The sequence below is a fragment of the Grampus griseus genome (assembly GCF_964374135.1).
Source record: "Grampus griseus genome assembly, chromosome: 11".
Taxonomy (NCBI): domain Eukaryota; kingdom Metazoa; phylum Chordata; class Mammalia; order Artiodactyla; family Delphinidae; genus Grampus; species Grampus griseus.
Window position 1 is genome coordinate 44,992,395 of NC_139005.1, and position 14,682 is coordinate 45,007,076.

The 14,682-nt window shown below is 52.6% G+C and overlaps 2 protein-coding genes across 2 annotated transcripts; one reads left to right on the top strand and one right to left on the bottom strand.

Annotated features, from left to right (window-relative positions):
* Nucleotides 1-2,295: 2,295 nt before the first annotated feature.
* ACKR5 (atypical chemokine receptor 5) lies at nucleotides 2,296-4,183 on the top strand. Its single transcript, XM_082666358.1, has 2 exons — nucleotides 2,296-2,433; nucleotides 2,960-4,183. The coding sequence occupies exon 2, from the start codon at nucleotides 2,976-2,978 to the stop codon at nucleotides 4,149-4,151; it is 1,176 nt and encodes a 391-aa protein (XP_082522484.1). The 5' UTR covers nucleotides 2,296-2,433; nucleotides 2,960-2,975; the 3' UTR covers nucleotides 4,152-4,183.
* A 5,855-nt stretch (nucleotides 4,184-10,038) lies between these two features.
* On the bottom strand, nucleotides 10,039-14,325 carry ZBTB39 (zinc finger and BTB domain containing 39). Its single transcript, XM_082666560.1, has 2 exons — nucleotides 14,225-14,325; nucleotides 10,039-12,696 (listed from the first exon to the last, which is right to left on the bottom strand). The coding sequence occupies exon 2, from the start codon at nucleotides 12,650-12,652 to the stop codon at nucleotides 10,517-10,519; it is 2,136 nt and encodes a 711-aa protein (XP_082522686.1). The 5' UTR covers nucleotides 12,653-12,696; nucleotides 14,225-14,325; the 3' UTR covers nucleotides 10,039-10,516.
* Nucleotides 14,326-14,682: the final 357 nt, after the last annotated feature.

Consider the following 14,682-nt stretch of genomic DNA (forward strand, 5'->3'; position numbering starts at 1 on the left):
ATGGACATATATACACTACCAAACGTAAAATAGATAGCTAGTGGGAAGCAGCTGCATAGCACAGGGAGATCAGCTCAGTGCTTCGTGAGGGGTGGGATAGGGAGGGTGGGAGGGAGGGAGACGCAAGAGGGAAGAGATATGGGAACATACGTATATGAATAACTGATTCACTTTGTTATAAAGCAGAAACTAACACACCATTGTAAAGCAATTATACTCCAATAAAGATGTTAAAAAAAATGTCTACAAATAACAAATGCCGGAGAGGATGTGGAGAAAAGGGAACCCTCCTACATACACTGTTGGTGGGAATGTAAATTGGTGCAGCCACTATGGAAAACAGTATGGAGTTTCCTTACAAAACTAAAAATAGAGTTGCCATATGATCCACCAATCCCACTCCTGGGCATATATCTGGAAAAGACAAAAATAATAATTTGAAAAGATACATGCACCCCACTGTTCATAGCATTATTTGCAATACTCATGACATGGAAGCAACCTAAATGTCCATTGACAGATGAATGGATAAAGAAGATGTGGTGTGTGTGTGTGTGTATATATATATATATATATATCAGCCATAAAAAAGAAAGAAATAATGCCATTTGCAGCAACATGGATGGACCTAGAGATTATCATACTAAGTGAAGTAAGTCAGACAGAGAAAGATAAATACCATATGATATCACATGTGAATCTAAAATATGATACAAATGAACTTATTTACAAAACAGAAACAGACTCACAGACATAGAAAACAAATGTATGGTTACCAAAGGGGAAAGGCAGTGGGGGAGGGATAAATTAGGAGTTTGGGATTAGCAGATACAAACCACTGTATATAAAATAGATAAACAACAAGGTCCTACTGTATGGCATAGGGAACTATATTCAATATCTTATAATAAACCATGATGGAAAAGAATATGAAAAAGAATATATATATATATATATATATAAAACTGAATCACCTTGCTATACACCAGAAACTAACACAACATTGTAAATCAACTATATTTCAATAAAAAAATTTTTTAACATTATGCTAAGTGAAAAAAAAGAGACACAAAGGTCACACGCATGATTTGACTGATATTAAATACCCTTAATAGGTAAATCCACAGAGACAGGAAGCAGAAGGGTGGTTACCAGGTGGCTGCCAGGGGCTGAGGGGTGAGGGGATCTGAGACTGCATGCTTAATGGGTGTGGTGTTTTCTTTTGGGGTGATGAAAATATTTTGGAATTAGATAGAAGTGGTGGTTGCACAACAACGTGAATACTAAATGCCATTGAATTGTAAACTCTAAAATAGTTAATATTGTCATAGGGATCTCACCTCGATTAAATTTAATCCCCTCCAGCCAGCACACCCCTGGCCCTACAGCCTACAAAACATGGGCCCAGCTCCAGGAGGTTCTGCTCTCTTTTTGCTGCTGCTGTGTGGCTTGTGTGAGACAGGCAACGTCTCTGGATAAGGAAGCCCATCCTCCCTCCCCGCAGAGGTACCTCAGGGATCAAATGACTAACTGAGGTGAAAGAGCTCTGAGAAGCAGGATGCTCTGCTGACACGATGCTCACCAACAACACAAATCCAGGGGCTCCAAGCCTTCCCCTTGGCTTGGAGGGAGAGAGAAGCCTGGTGTCTGTCTTCTCTCTCTCTCCCTCTCTCTCTCCTCCACACTTGGCCAGAGCAGTATGAGCTGTAGGGGGGAGAATGCTGTTCTCCTTCCCCTCCCCATCCAGGAGTCTCCCCGAAGCTCAACACGGCCCCTTCCCCACCCACGTTCAGTCTACCTCTCTCTCCAGATTCTCACCTCAGATCACAAAGTGAAGGCTGGGGGAATGGCAGGGGTGGCCATTCAGCAAAAGAGCCAGAGTGATTACGTCTGAATAATTTTCAGATTTATTTTAGCCCTCCCACTCCCATCCAGTTCTGCTTCAGTAGGTATCAAGACAGACAGGGGAGAGTGGGATGCCAATCCCATTTATCGGGTGGAAAACACATACATACGTAAAGCGTTAGCACGTCACTTTGATGGCTCATTTAATTCTCACAGACACCCGTATTAGTAGATACTATTGCTGTCCCATTTTGCAGAGGAGAGAACTGAGGCTTAAAGAGGTAAATTCACACAGCCACAGGAGTCTGGAATTTAACGCTTGCAGCCTGACTCCTCCCTGTCACCGCTACACTGGATGTTTTGCTGTGACTTCCCCTCTAACTGGATTGGGGGAAGGCAGGAAAAACCCCGACCCTCTCCCACAGAGCCTCAGCCAGTGATACTGCTTCCCGGATGAGAAGGGCGGCCCTGAAGCCCGCAGCAAAGCCAGCCCCACGGCCACGGTCCCTCCAGCCTCCCCGCAGCTCCACAGCAGTCCAGACCTGCCGGCCCTCCAGGACCGGAGGTGCTCCCAACAGGGAAACTCAGGTGAGTGTTGCCCTCTCTCAGGGAAGAAGGCAGTGGAGTTTGGAGACGATTGGCTTCCCTGCACGATCCACAGATGTTCCCAGGGATGAACTGGAAGTGTGTGTGTCTGTGCCTGTGTTTGTGTATGTGTGTCCCATACACAAGGCCCAAATAGCAAGACAGAGCAAGAGCCCCTAAGGAAGGCCTGTGTGAAAGGGCCAAAGGGTGAAGCGCCAGGAGAGAAGTGGAGGTTGAGCCCACCTGGGCTGGAGGAGGGCGGGACTGGCCGGGCCGGGGAGAAGGCGTTTGGCCTCTGGTCTCTCCCACCACTGAGACCCCTTAACAAAATATTTGTGTTCGTGGGTTAAAGCCGGCAGTGAGCCGTGTGCTATTTATTCACGGTTTGAATGTTACACTTCCCTTTCTTGCCTCTTCAGACGCAGGATCTTTCCCCGAAGCCCCCTGGCCCCCGTGGCCTGCGGCCTTGGGAACACCAGGCTGCTTTCGAGGCCTCCCCTCTCTTCCAACCCTCCCTTCTCCCCACTAGGCACTTGCTGGTCCTCATGTCGGCCCCGGGGCCCAGCGTGGCGCCCGCCAGCGAGGCGGGAGAGATCCACAACTGGACGGAACTGCTCCACTTCTTCAACCACACCCTGCCCGAGTGCCACATGGAGCTCAGCGAGAGCACCAAGCGAGTGGCCCTGTTCGTGCTCTACCTGGCTGTCTTCGTGGTCGGGCTGGTGGAGAACCTGCTGGTGATCTGCGTCAACTGGCGCGGGGCGGCCCGCGCAGGGCTGCTGCGCCTCTACGTCCTCAACATGGCCATCGCCGACCTGGGCATCGTCCTGTCCCTGCCCGTGTGGATGCTGGAGGTCACGCTGGACTACACCTGGCTCTGGGGCAGCTTCTCCTGCCGCTTCACTCACTACTTCTACTTTGCCAACATGTACAGCAGCATCTTCTTCCTGGTGTGCCTCAGCATCGACCGCTACGTCACCCTCACCAACGCCTCTCCCTCCTGGCAGCGCCACCAGCATCGAGGGCGGCGGGCCGTGTGCGCCGGGGTCTGGGTCCTCTCGGCCCTCATCCCGCTGCCCGAGGTGGTCCACATACGGCTGGTGGAGAGCTTTGAGCCCATGTGCCTCTTCATGGCGCCCTTTGAAACGTACAGCACATGGGCCCTGGCGGTGGCCCTGTCCACCACCGTCCTGGGCTTCCTGCTGCCCTTCCCTCTCATTGCGGTCTTCAACGTGCTGACGGCCTGCCGGCTTCGGCGGGCGGGACAGCCTGAGGGCCGGCGCCACTGCCTGCTGGTGTGTGCCTACATTGCCGTCTTTGTCACCTGCTGGCTGCCCTACCATGTGACCCTGCTGCTGATCACACTGCACGGGACCCACATCTCCCTCCACTGCTATCTGGCCCACCTGCTCTACTTCTTCTACGACATCATTGACTGCTTCTCCATGCTGCACTGCGTCGTCAACCCCATCCTGTACAACTTTCTCAGCCCGAGCTTCCGGGGCCGGCTGCTCAACGCTGTGGTCCATTACCTTCCCAAGGTCCAGGCCAGGGAGGGCAGACATGCTTCCTCCTCCTCCTCCTCCACCCAGCATTCCATCGTCATCACCAAGGAGGGCAGCCAGCCCCCTGCAGCCAGCCCCCGCCACCACCCAAGCCTGAACTTCCAGGCAGCAGACACCCCACCCACCTCTGCTCCTCGGGCTCTTATAGCCAGCTGAGGAAGATTCCAGTCTCCTCTACCAGCCAAGTAGAAAGCTGGAAGTGTAGGTGAGAGATCGGGGGTGGGGGTGGGGGGCAGGGGGAGAGGGTCAGAGCCCTCATGGCCGAATTTTGAGTATGTCTTAAAATATTGAAGTTGGGGGATGGGGTGGGAGGCAGGGAGGGAGAGGGAACGGGTCCTTGGCGTTGTACCATTCGACACGGTCCTTGTGCCGAAGGGAGACACGCAGGGGAAAAGGAGAAATAAAGAATAGAGACAGACATGACTCTGGATCTCTGAAAAAGTCTGCACTGCAAGCTGGGACTGGGAAGGGAGCTGAAGCTAAAGAGATGCTCAGCGGAAACCAGACGCACCCGTTTCAGAAACCACGCTGGCCGGAAAGAGTGAGCTCCACAGGAACCCCACACAACTTTCCTTTTGTGTTTGTGCTTGTTGATCTCCTAGCACACATGTAGGCTACAGGGACAAGAGGCCAGAGGCCAAGGAGCCAGGAGGCCTCAGGAGGCTGTTTTCTAGCAGTGCATCCTCAGTGTGATGATAAATGGAGGGGGTGGGCGGTGGGGACAGCAGGGGCGGGGTGAAGCTGAGGTCTCAGACAGGCACCCTGCAGCTGGGCCGGCTCGAGGATTCTCCACCCCCACCATGCAGGAAAGGGCTCCATTTCCTTGCTGATACTCTCCCCTTCGTCCATCCTGATCCCCTCCCCCCAAAGCAGAGGCGCTGTCCCAGAGTCCACGCTCCTCGTAGCCCATCTTCCCCCAGCTCTGGGTCTAGCAGGTTTCCAGACTTCTACCCTCAGTCCCTCCCTTTCTCTCCAGATCATAGGAAAATATCAAGACATCCACTCTGGGAGCAGACTTCGGGACAGGCAGCAGGAGGCACTGACAAGTGCTCTGTCCCTCAGCCTTTGCCCCTGCACGGGGTGGGGAAGTGGAAATCTTCCAATTCTGCCACAGGGCAGAGTTCTGGTGTTCTCCTAAGTCAGGTCTCACCCTCAGACTTCTTTCTTCCTGGCCAAGTCGTCTCATAATTTTCCTGTCCAGCAACTTCTATTAACACTTGTCCTATAGACAGGAAAAGAAGTCCTCTTGTTAACAAGGAGGTCTTCTGGAAAGGGCTCATTTATCAGTTTGGGAAACTAGGACCACGTCCGTGAAGCACTCTGACTGAAGTAGAGCCTACGAGCAGGTCCCAGCCCACCAGTGCCGAGCCCTCCGCCTCTCCATCCTGCCTGTGGAGAACGAGAGGTTTGTGGACACACTCACTGAGACCTTCTGTCCTGCTCAAGTGCTCAGTATGTCAGGAATGTTTAACTTGGAATAACCACTCGCTGACCTAGAGCACCATCTCCTCTGCACTTAGAAATCTGAGACTGTATTCACCAGATGCATTAAACATGTGCTCCAGCGGTGTATGAACCCGTTTGTCAGGAGCACAGAGGGAAATCTGTGTCTAACTCCCCCTGCTCATTGGGCCCAAACCTGAAAAAGGGCCTTTTCTTTTCTTTTCTTTTTTTTTAAGAGTCTTAACGCTTCAAACAGCTGCTTGGTGGCGCAGACCTGAAACCTTTCTCAGCCAGGGGAGTTTGGGCTGTGACTTGGCGCTGCAGTAAGGGCTGACCTAACAAGGCACAGAATGTATTAGAAAGACTTTCCTCACTTGTGCCCACATAAAAACCCAGCCCAGACCCAATGCCCTTATCACTGGCCCCTCTGACTCAGGGTCCAGAAGTTGTCTCAAGGAAACCCAGTTTTACATCTCTGTCACACCCCAGATTACCTGAGGCCACTTTCCCAACATCTTCTCTTCTTGTGGACTCCATTTTGGCAACCAGTGACCACCCTGGCGGCACAAATACTTCCTTAGGGCCTGAGAGGAGAACGCGTGTGCCGACAGCAGCAAGGCCCTCTGCTCTACATTTGCAGTGCACTGATGGGGGCCTGGGCCCAAGCAGTGTGCTCTGAGACCAAATGGACCACATCGCACCCTGACTTCTAGAGAGGCCTGTCTCTTCTCTGTGGGGGGACATTTGTTACCAACCTCATGAAATCATGCCGAACCTCCGCCCCCTTCTCTGAATCTGCCTCTCTCCACTCTGACATATCACGTCGTGGTGAATTAAATGGCGCTGGCAAGACAACCTGCGGCCAAAGCTCTGGTCCACCCAGACATTAGCAGAGTCCCACTGCTCTCTCTGGGCCAACAGAAGATTCCCCCAGAGATGGTCCCTCTGAAAAGGCTGGGCCATTGAGTTAATTTTCCACTAAAAACAGATCAAGTCCGGGGAATTCCAGCTACAGGAAAGGAAAATGTGCACCTGAAAGAGTGCTGGCACCTGCTGAGCAGAATCCTGCTACTGAAAGGGTGGAGGCCCAGATCCTCTGAACCCTGAGGGATGAGCACGATCACAGTAAATAAGAAAAGAATTCCCATTTCAAATTTCCTTTTTTTATTCTAAATAAAAACCACACTTTGTGCCGAACAATGGAATATAAAAGAATCAGATGTACAACGATTTTAGACATCTACTATTTGGGGGAAAAAGTTTACAAAATATACAAAACTTTACAGCAATAGATAGTAAACACTTAAATATTAGGAGGTCAGTACTTATTAATTTAATGGAAGGAGTTAAGACGTCAACAATTTTTCTTGGTTTCAAAAGAGATTTAGCTAGTAGAGGTGGGAGGGGAGGGTGGACTCGACAGGGGAAGGGTGTTAAAGAAACATCCAAGGTAAAAGTTTCCTTTTCATTCTGATGTTAAGTTTACCATGAGTTATCACGTTGAAATCAACGCTGTGTGCCCTGCTTCCTGATTCATTCAGCGCAGGATTTAGGGAAAAGGACACGTGGGGACTCCCACATGGGCAGATTTCTCCACACAGCCCACTTCCATGCCACCAAAATCATGCCCATCTATGAAGGAATTTAAATTCACTTCCTAAGTTGAGTAGTCTGGGGACTAGGGCACAGCAGGTGGCCAGAAGAGGAAGAAAATCCACCAGCAGCAAAACCTGACTGGGGAGAAGGTATTTAAGCTCAAAGGTTATCCTAGAGACAAAAGGGTACTGACAGAGCAGAAGAAAGTCAGAAAGAATTTTTATCCATTTCCTGACCCCCCACCCCCACCTCCTTTCTTCCCAACTAGCCATGAACTAGAGTGACTCCACGGAGTCTTAAAATTTAGGACCAAATACCAGGGTACAGCAGAGCTTCCCAGCAGGTGCTGTGGCATCAGTGAGCCGTGGATGGGCCAGAGGAGCACCAGGATACTGATCCCTTCCTCTGGTCACAGCAGCTGTTTACAGTGTGCCATTAGAGTATCACCGTTTTCCCTCAGGAAAAGAGTTGGGAATGGCCTCGTGTTTGCTTTAATGCTCTAGTCGCCATCTTGAAATTCTTAATAATTTTTAAACAAAGGGCTCTGTAAATTATGTAGCTGGTCCTGAGTACAGAACAAGAAAAAGGGAGAAAAGGGAGAAGAAGAGACATTCAAGGATCAAACAGAACTTTGGAACAATACAGCAGGAGACAGTGCTAAACTGGGCTCCAGGGCAGAGAGGGCAAGAAAATCCAAAGAACAGTTGAAAAAATTTTAAATTCAAAATACAATTAATACCTTCCACCAGGTATCCTAGAGCACCCTTTGCCACAATATAGTGTTTCAAGTAAAACAGTGCAGAAAAGGGTGAGCTGGTGGCAGAGGCAGCAAACATGACTCCAAACAGAGGAAGGGTTGAGGTGCGAACACGGGGGACACGCAGGGGAACAGGGTTTGGTCAATGAGCCTCATGAGCTACTGACCTGCTACATGTCTGACTGCAACCAGCCGGGCCACCCTGGCTGACCACTTTGCCTCAGGAGGATCAGGGGGTGCAGTTTCTTGTTTAGTGTTTCAGGGGCAAAGTTTCAGGGACTTGCTTTTTGGTTTACTGGCGAAAAGGGAAAACTTCACAGTTTCAGGTTAAGTATACAGACTACCCAGCACCCATGATATCCTCTGTTAAGGAAGAGGGTTTCTCCAGCATACTGATCCATTCTCAGCTACCTGGCTGGGTCCCAGTGAGCATCCCCACTCTCAGATCCGGCCCTTCAAAACTCAGTCCTCACCAACAATCTGCGAGAAACTGCTCAGGCTTGAAAAGCTTAGCAGATAGGTGACTGTAGTCTTTTACACACCTTCCTTCTTAATCGCCTAATGGTCAGCGTGGGAAGAAAGGGAGCAGTCAGTCAGGGAAGAAGTGTCAGCACTGCTTTCTGACAAGAATGTCCCAGGGGAACATTTAAGTAGTTGGATTCAGATGGTGAAAGGTGGCCACTTGACAAGTCCCTTCATGTAATGGTCACCCCACCAGAGAGCCATGCACACAAACTCGGGGGCTTTATCAGTTTAGGGCTGGGGAGAGAGGCAGCAGGTCCAACAGGGACAGAGCTTTGGTTTATTTGTATGTCTTATTATAGCTTCCCAACTTTAGGAAGGATGAGAAAATATGCAAAAAGGTCCTTCATGTGACTTGATCCCCTCAACCCAGTGCCCAACCTACTCAATCAGAGGACGGAAAGGGGATGGAAGGCCTAGGGATTTAACAAGCCTCAACTTTCTAGAATGTACATCCATTACCTAAATGGTTCCCTGGGTCTATTCTGCAAGAGACTATCTGGAGAGAAAGAAAAGAATTTGCTTGTTTAAAGGCTTGACCTGTTCTCCCCTAGTTTTAGCCCCTGTTTCCCAAATATCTGGCCAGGATTGTCCCCTGGAATATGGCTACTTGCTGGGGAGAAGCTCATTTTCCTGAAGTCTCTTATCCAAGAGATGCTGGGTAATATGTATACAAAAACAAAAATAAATAAATATTAATGTCCAAAAAGGCCTTGTGAGTTAATTAAAACCACTTGCTTGTAAAACAGCCTGGGGTGCTGCTGAGTCCCACGAGGGGCTGTATCAGGGCCGAGGCCAGGGACCCCCAGAGCTCGCCTGAGCAGGTGAGGTAGTATGGGTTACTGAGGTGCCACCTTGTGAGATGTGAGATCCGAGGACCCTCTCCCTCAAGCCTTCTTTGGGTAAGACCCCTCAAAAAGGCAACTAAGAACGGAGCCAACCAGCACCCCAGGACTGGGCAGACCCATTCCCGAGTCACCTAGGGAGGGCCTGAACCAGCTGCTGGTCAATAGCGCCCCCTGGTGGCGACACAATGACAGATCAGGATAAATTCCAGCAGGTCAAATGGGAGCTGCCAAAGCTCTGGCCCAGTTAGCACAAAGTATTAACAACAGGTTACCTGACTGGGACAGACAGACACACATCCCGCTACAAACCACCAGTTACTCGGGTCCCTTTAATCCTGAAGGGCTCACAGTCCACCACTCCACCTCATGGGGTCTTCTCATCTACGCTACAGGCCAAACACACTTCTAGGTGGGAGACTGGATGTAAATTAAGGCAAGGCTGCTGCTTCAGAGACATCCCCACCTCTCCACCAGGAAACTCAAGGTCGATGGACGTGGCCAGATGACAGAGGATTACATCAAAGCGGCTCCCTGTCCTTTCTGCCCACAGGGAAGGCCTGACGTCCCGGGCCATCACTCCATAAAATTGTGTTTCTTTGGAATTGAGGAGAAAAGAGAAAACCTCCCTTCCTGTCCATCCAGGCTGCCACTTCCGGCGGCACTGCAGGACACCTCTTCTGGCTGGCAAGGATTCATCCCAAAGCCTTCTGACCTAAACAGAATGCTTTGTCCCCAGTTTGGATCTAGCTGCCAAGAGATTTTACTGTCCAATCAGCAGATTCGAGCCATGGAACAAGCAGGACCCTCCATCCCTGACCCCTTTCCCCTGCTGAGGGCTGGGACTGGCACCTGAGGTGAGCTGCCCTGCTGACCAGTCTTTTCTGAATGACCACATTCCCAAAATCTCTCTCATAGCTGGTTGTCCCGGTTGGAGGTCTGGCAGTAATACCCACGGTGAAAACCTCTCTCCACTTCCTCTGTTCAGTGAGGCTGTTGGTTGGATCCTTAGCAGCATAAAACCTATCAGTAAACTAAAACTCGAGCGGCTGGGGAAGGGGATCTAGTTGACACCAACTGCCTGACGAGATCCCAAAACCAGCCTCAAAAGAATCAAAAACACAGCCCTCCATGGGCAAGAACAGGTAAGGAGGTAAACATGATATAGGGCCGTTGTTCTCAAAAACAGTAACAGTGTTCATGTGCTATTTCTTCTTTCTTCTTCTTTCAACACAGGACAGAACAGAACTCCTAGCAAGGCAAAACTGTAACTTCAGCTGGGGAGGGACCAACAGCCATTAGAAAACCAACGTCCTGGCTGCTGCCTGGGAGCTCCCCCTGGCTCTGCTGGGACCCAGTCAGCTGTCCAGGTTCTTTTCGGCCTCTTTGGAATGGATAATGTACATGAAGGTCTGCTCAATGGTGAAGTCAGGCGGGAGGCTGCCTTTGTGCACGCCGACGTGCTTGCTCATGAGGTTAAGGGTGGAGCTGTAGTGGCCACAGACCGTGCAGCGATACATGAGGGCCCCCGAGTGCGTCTTCAGGTGGCATTTGATGGTCGAGCGGCCTCGGAAGAACTTGTGGCACACCTTACACTGGTACGGCTTCTCGCCCGTGTGGATCCGCCGGTGGTAGTTGAACTCACTCGTGTGGGCAAACCTTTTGCCACACACCTTGCAGCTATACTTGCTATTCCCGGGTTGGCCCTGCAGCACCAGCTCCTCATTCAGGAACTCCTCAGCCGGCAGCTTCCGCTTCTGGAGAGCTGGGTGCTGTAGCCCCAAACCAGGCCGTGCGTCAAGGCCACTGTTGCATTTGTGCTGGCTGACGTGGTAGCGATAGGCAGCCTCCGACTTGAAGCTCTGGCTGCACAAGTGACAGTGGAAGAGGGCGTCTTCCAGGCTTTGGTGCACAGCCATGTGCTTCTCCAGGAGAGGCCAGTCCACAAAGCTGTTCGCACAGACAGAGCAGGAGAAGACTGAGATACCGAGATGGGAGAGTGTGTGCCACATGAGGCTGCAGAGGTTAAGGTGGCGCTGGTCACAGACGCTGCAGGCCTGGCCTTTCAGGTTCAGATGGTCAAGGATGTGGCCCCGGACCACGTGGAAATCTTTGGCCAATGCCTTCCCGCAGGCAGCACACTGCAGCTCTGTGGAGGCTGCCCCTGAAAAGAGACCCAGCTTCCCAGGCAGGGGGTCGTTGGGGTGGACGATGATGTTGTTCTCAAATATTCCATCCCGTCGGTGGAGGGTCAGCTGCCACTGGGTAAAGAACTTAGTTTCACACATGTCGCAGGAGAAGAGGAAAATACCAATGTGGGACAGAACATGGGTCACCCGGGAGTTTCGGTCCTGGAAGTGGGTCTCACAGACCTTGCAGTTGCCGGTCAGCAGGTCCACATGGTCCCGAGCATGCTGTCGGATCAGTTGAATGTTGGGCTCTAGAACTTTCTTGCATACCTGGCAGGGCATGGCCTTATTCTCTCGGCTGTCACTCTCTCCAAAAGTCAGCTCGTCCTCACTGTCATCACTCAACTCAATCACCTCCTCGGCTGTGCCTATCTCCTCGGTGGGGTCTTCAAACTGCAAGTCTTCATCCCCCAGGTCCTCCAGCTGGAGCTCAGCCATCTGCCCAAAGCTCGGGTCTTTGGAGTGGTCGCTATTGCTCAGACAGGAGTTGGTCCCAGTGGTGATGTCTATGGCATTGTCAGGGGTGAAGAAACTGTTTTTACTGAAGTCTCCATTGCTCTGGACTTTGTATGGCTGGCAGGACCTTGTGCTGGTTTGGACGCCCATGCCGACAGCGCCTAGGACTGGCTGGGTCACCACACTGGGAACGGACGTGAACGGAGCAGGGGCATCATGGTCTTCTGTCTTTGGCGGCAGTGGCTGCTGCGGCAGAGGCAGGCTATGGTTAGTGTCACTGGTAACGTTTCTCTCTTCCTCTTTATAGTTTCCTCCAGCATCACTAGGCAACGCATAGTTTCGATCAGGACCAAAGTGCTCCCCCCCACCCCTGAGTTCTCCAAGGGGATGGGCTGGTTCTGCTGAGCTACAACTCAGGGTACTGGAGTGGCTCTCACTGGTGCTGGTCAGGGGCTTGGCCACAGCAGTGCTCTCCAGGTCAGGAAAGGTGGAGTGACAGGCCCGGAGGAGATCCTCCATACCCAGTCGCTCAGCTACCTCGTAAATGACCCCAACGTTGATCAGGTCCGTGAAGAGCTCTGACGTGTAGACAAAGCTCAGAATCTTCTCAAAGTTGGCGGGGGTGATGAAGTCTACCACATAGGTCCTGGCAGCATCAAGCCCAGTGTTCAGGAAGAGGTTCTGGAAGTAGCCAGCTGCGCAGGCCAGCACGGCTTTGTGGGCTGGGAAGGAGCGGCTCCCCACTACGATGGTGACATCACACATGGTCTCGGAGAGCCGGCACTTGTTGAGTTCCTTCAGCAGGTTGTTGGGGTGGTTGGTGCTTTGCAGTTTGATCCTCATGCCCATCTTAGCAGCTCCTATGACGTTGCCTCCCTATCAGCACGGTTAATCTGTGGACAGCAAAAGGAAAAGGTGGATGGCCAAACACACCCCTGCCGGTGAGGAGTTCTGCAGGACGAAATACCACCAGTCTGCACGTTTCCAAGCCCTGGGCGGAGAGCAAGAGTGAATGGACAGACACCTGCTCCATTCTGCTCGGGGCAAGGACAGCAAAAGTGACAGGGCAGTGACCTCTCTCCCTGCATACTCCCAAAGACAAGAGTTGTCACAACAAAATCCAAAACTATTGAAAAAAATCTGATGGGTTGGTCTTTAAGAGTAAGAGAAGCTGTAGGCCTGGGTGGACAGAAGCTAGTGCCTTAAAGCCAAGCCAGAAGCATCCTCTCGACACAATCTTATACTTCATTACCAGAGCAACTGGTTCTAATTTTTCTCATATTAAATGCCTAATTTCTTCCTGAATCCAGGCTTTCCTATCTCACTGAGTATATTCTCTTCGCTTATGATGCCAAATGCCATATACATACTTGAACACAATTATCAAGCTCCATTAGCTGTTGGGGACAAGATAAGGATGCTCTACGCTTTAGTTTCCTATCATTGCTGTGATCGTTCAGGCCGTAAAAAAATCTCTTGCTTATTCTTGAGTTCCCATCTCTCCCTACCTATGCTACCTGCCTCCCCTCTTGTCTCTCCATAGCCCAGAGCCATTCAGATACTGCTCTATCACATTCTCTGTATGCTGTGGATGAAGTTAAAACACTCAGACACCAGAGAAGTAAAGCAAAGCAGAACACCACTGTGGCATTTAATATTACCTAAATATGCTTCAATTTTTCTTCCCACCCTTTTCAGGATTTATGCTTATGTTGACCAGAAGTAAGAGATATATACCTGATGCCATAAGAAGGCATCTAATTACATAGGTAACTCCTAAAGGCTTGCTCAGTACCACTTTTTCCCCTTTTTGAGTCCTGCCCGCCACAAAGAAGACAAACTAGTTGCCTTCTCTCTCGGCCTCACGACTTGCCCTGGGCAACACAGACCCACATTCGACTAACTCCCAACTTTTTCTGGGGCCCAGGAAGCTTCTGAGCATTGCTGGGTACCAGCCAAGCATCTCCCGGGCCCTGGTGGCCACACATCAGCGGTCAGTAGGTCCGGACACCGGGAAGCCCAAGCGGGCAGTGGGAGGGGACGGATTCGGAACTTCGGAGAAGGCACCCCAACAATCCCGCGGCGCCGCCGTCTCCCCTCTGGAGGGTCGAATCCGAGAGGAAGGGCGTTGGATCTGGCTGGGGCACTCCATCTGGGAGGCATCGAGCACTTCGGTCCCTCCCCAGACAGCGGGGGAATTCCTCAGGGCGACCTCGGGCGGGGACAGGGGGTGGCGGCGGGGAGCGGGGTCGGATGGGGATCGAGGGGATAGGCGGCGGGGCCGGCCAGGGTCGGCGCGCGGCCGGGGAGGATGGGTCCGGCCGAGGGGAGCGGGCAGGAGGGAGCCAAGCGAGAGCGAGAGAAAGGCCGGGATGGGGGTCGGGCCTCGGCCGGGGCAGCCCTCGGCCGGGCCGCGCTTACCCGGCTCCGCGGGGCTCGAGCACCATCGCCGCCGCCGCCTCACACAAAGGCCCCGGCCCGCCGTGCCCGGCCCGACAAGGAGGCGGCGCCGCCGGCCGCGGCCAGACTCTCCATCCGCCGCGCCGCTCGCCGCACCGGCCCGGGCCGCCCCCACCGCCCGGCCCGCAGCGCCCCCCGCCGTCCCGGAGGAGGCACCGCCCCCCGCCGCTCGGCCGCAGCGCCCCCAGCCGCCCAGGAGGAGGCAGCGCCCCCTCAAGGCGGGGCCGGGCGCGAGGTCAGCGGGCCAAAGCTGCCGAGCCTCCGGCCGCCCTCACCCCTCGCGCCCTCTCCGCTTCCCCGCCCGGCCCTCGCGCTACCCGGGACCCTCGACCCCACCTCCAACCCCCGCGCGGCCCAGGGACCGCCGCCGCCGGGCCCCGCGGGCAACGGTGAGGACGTTTCCAACACCCCCATCCCCA

Coding starts and splice junctions, on each gene's coding strand:
- ACKR5 (XM_082666358.1), top strand. CDS start 2,976: ATGTCGGCCCCGGGGCCCAGCGTGGCGCCCGCCAGCGAGGCGGGAGAG.
- ZBTB39 (XM_082666560.1), bottom strand. CDS start 12,652: ATGGGCATGAGGATCAAACTGCAAAGCACCAACCACCCCAACAACCTG.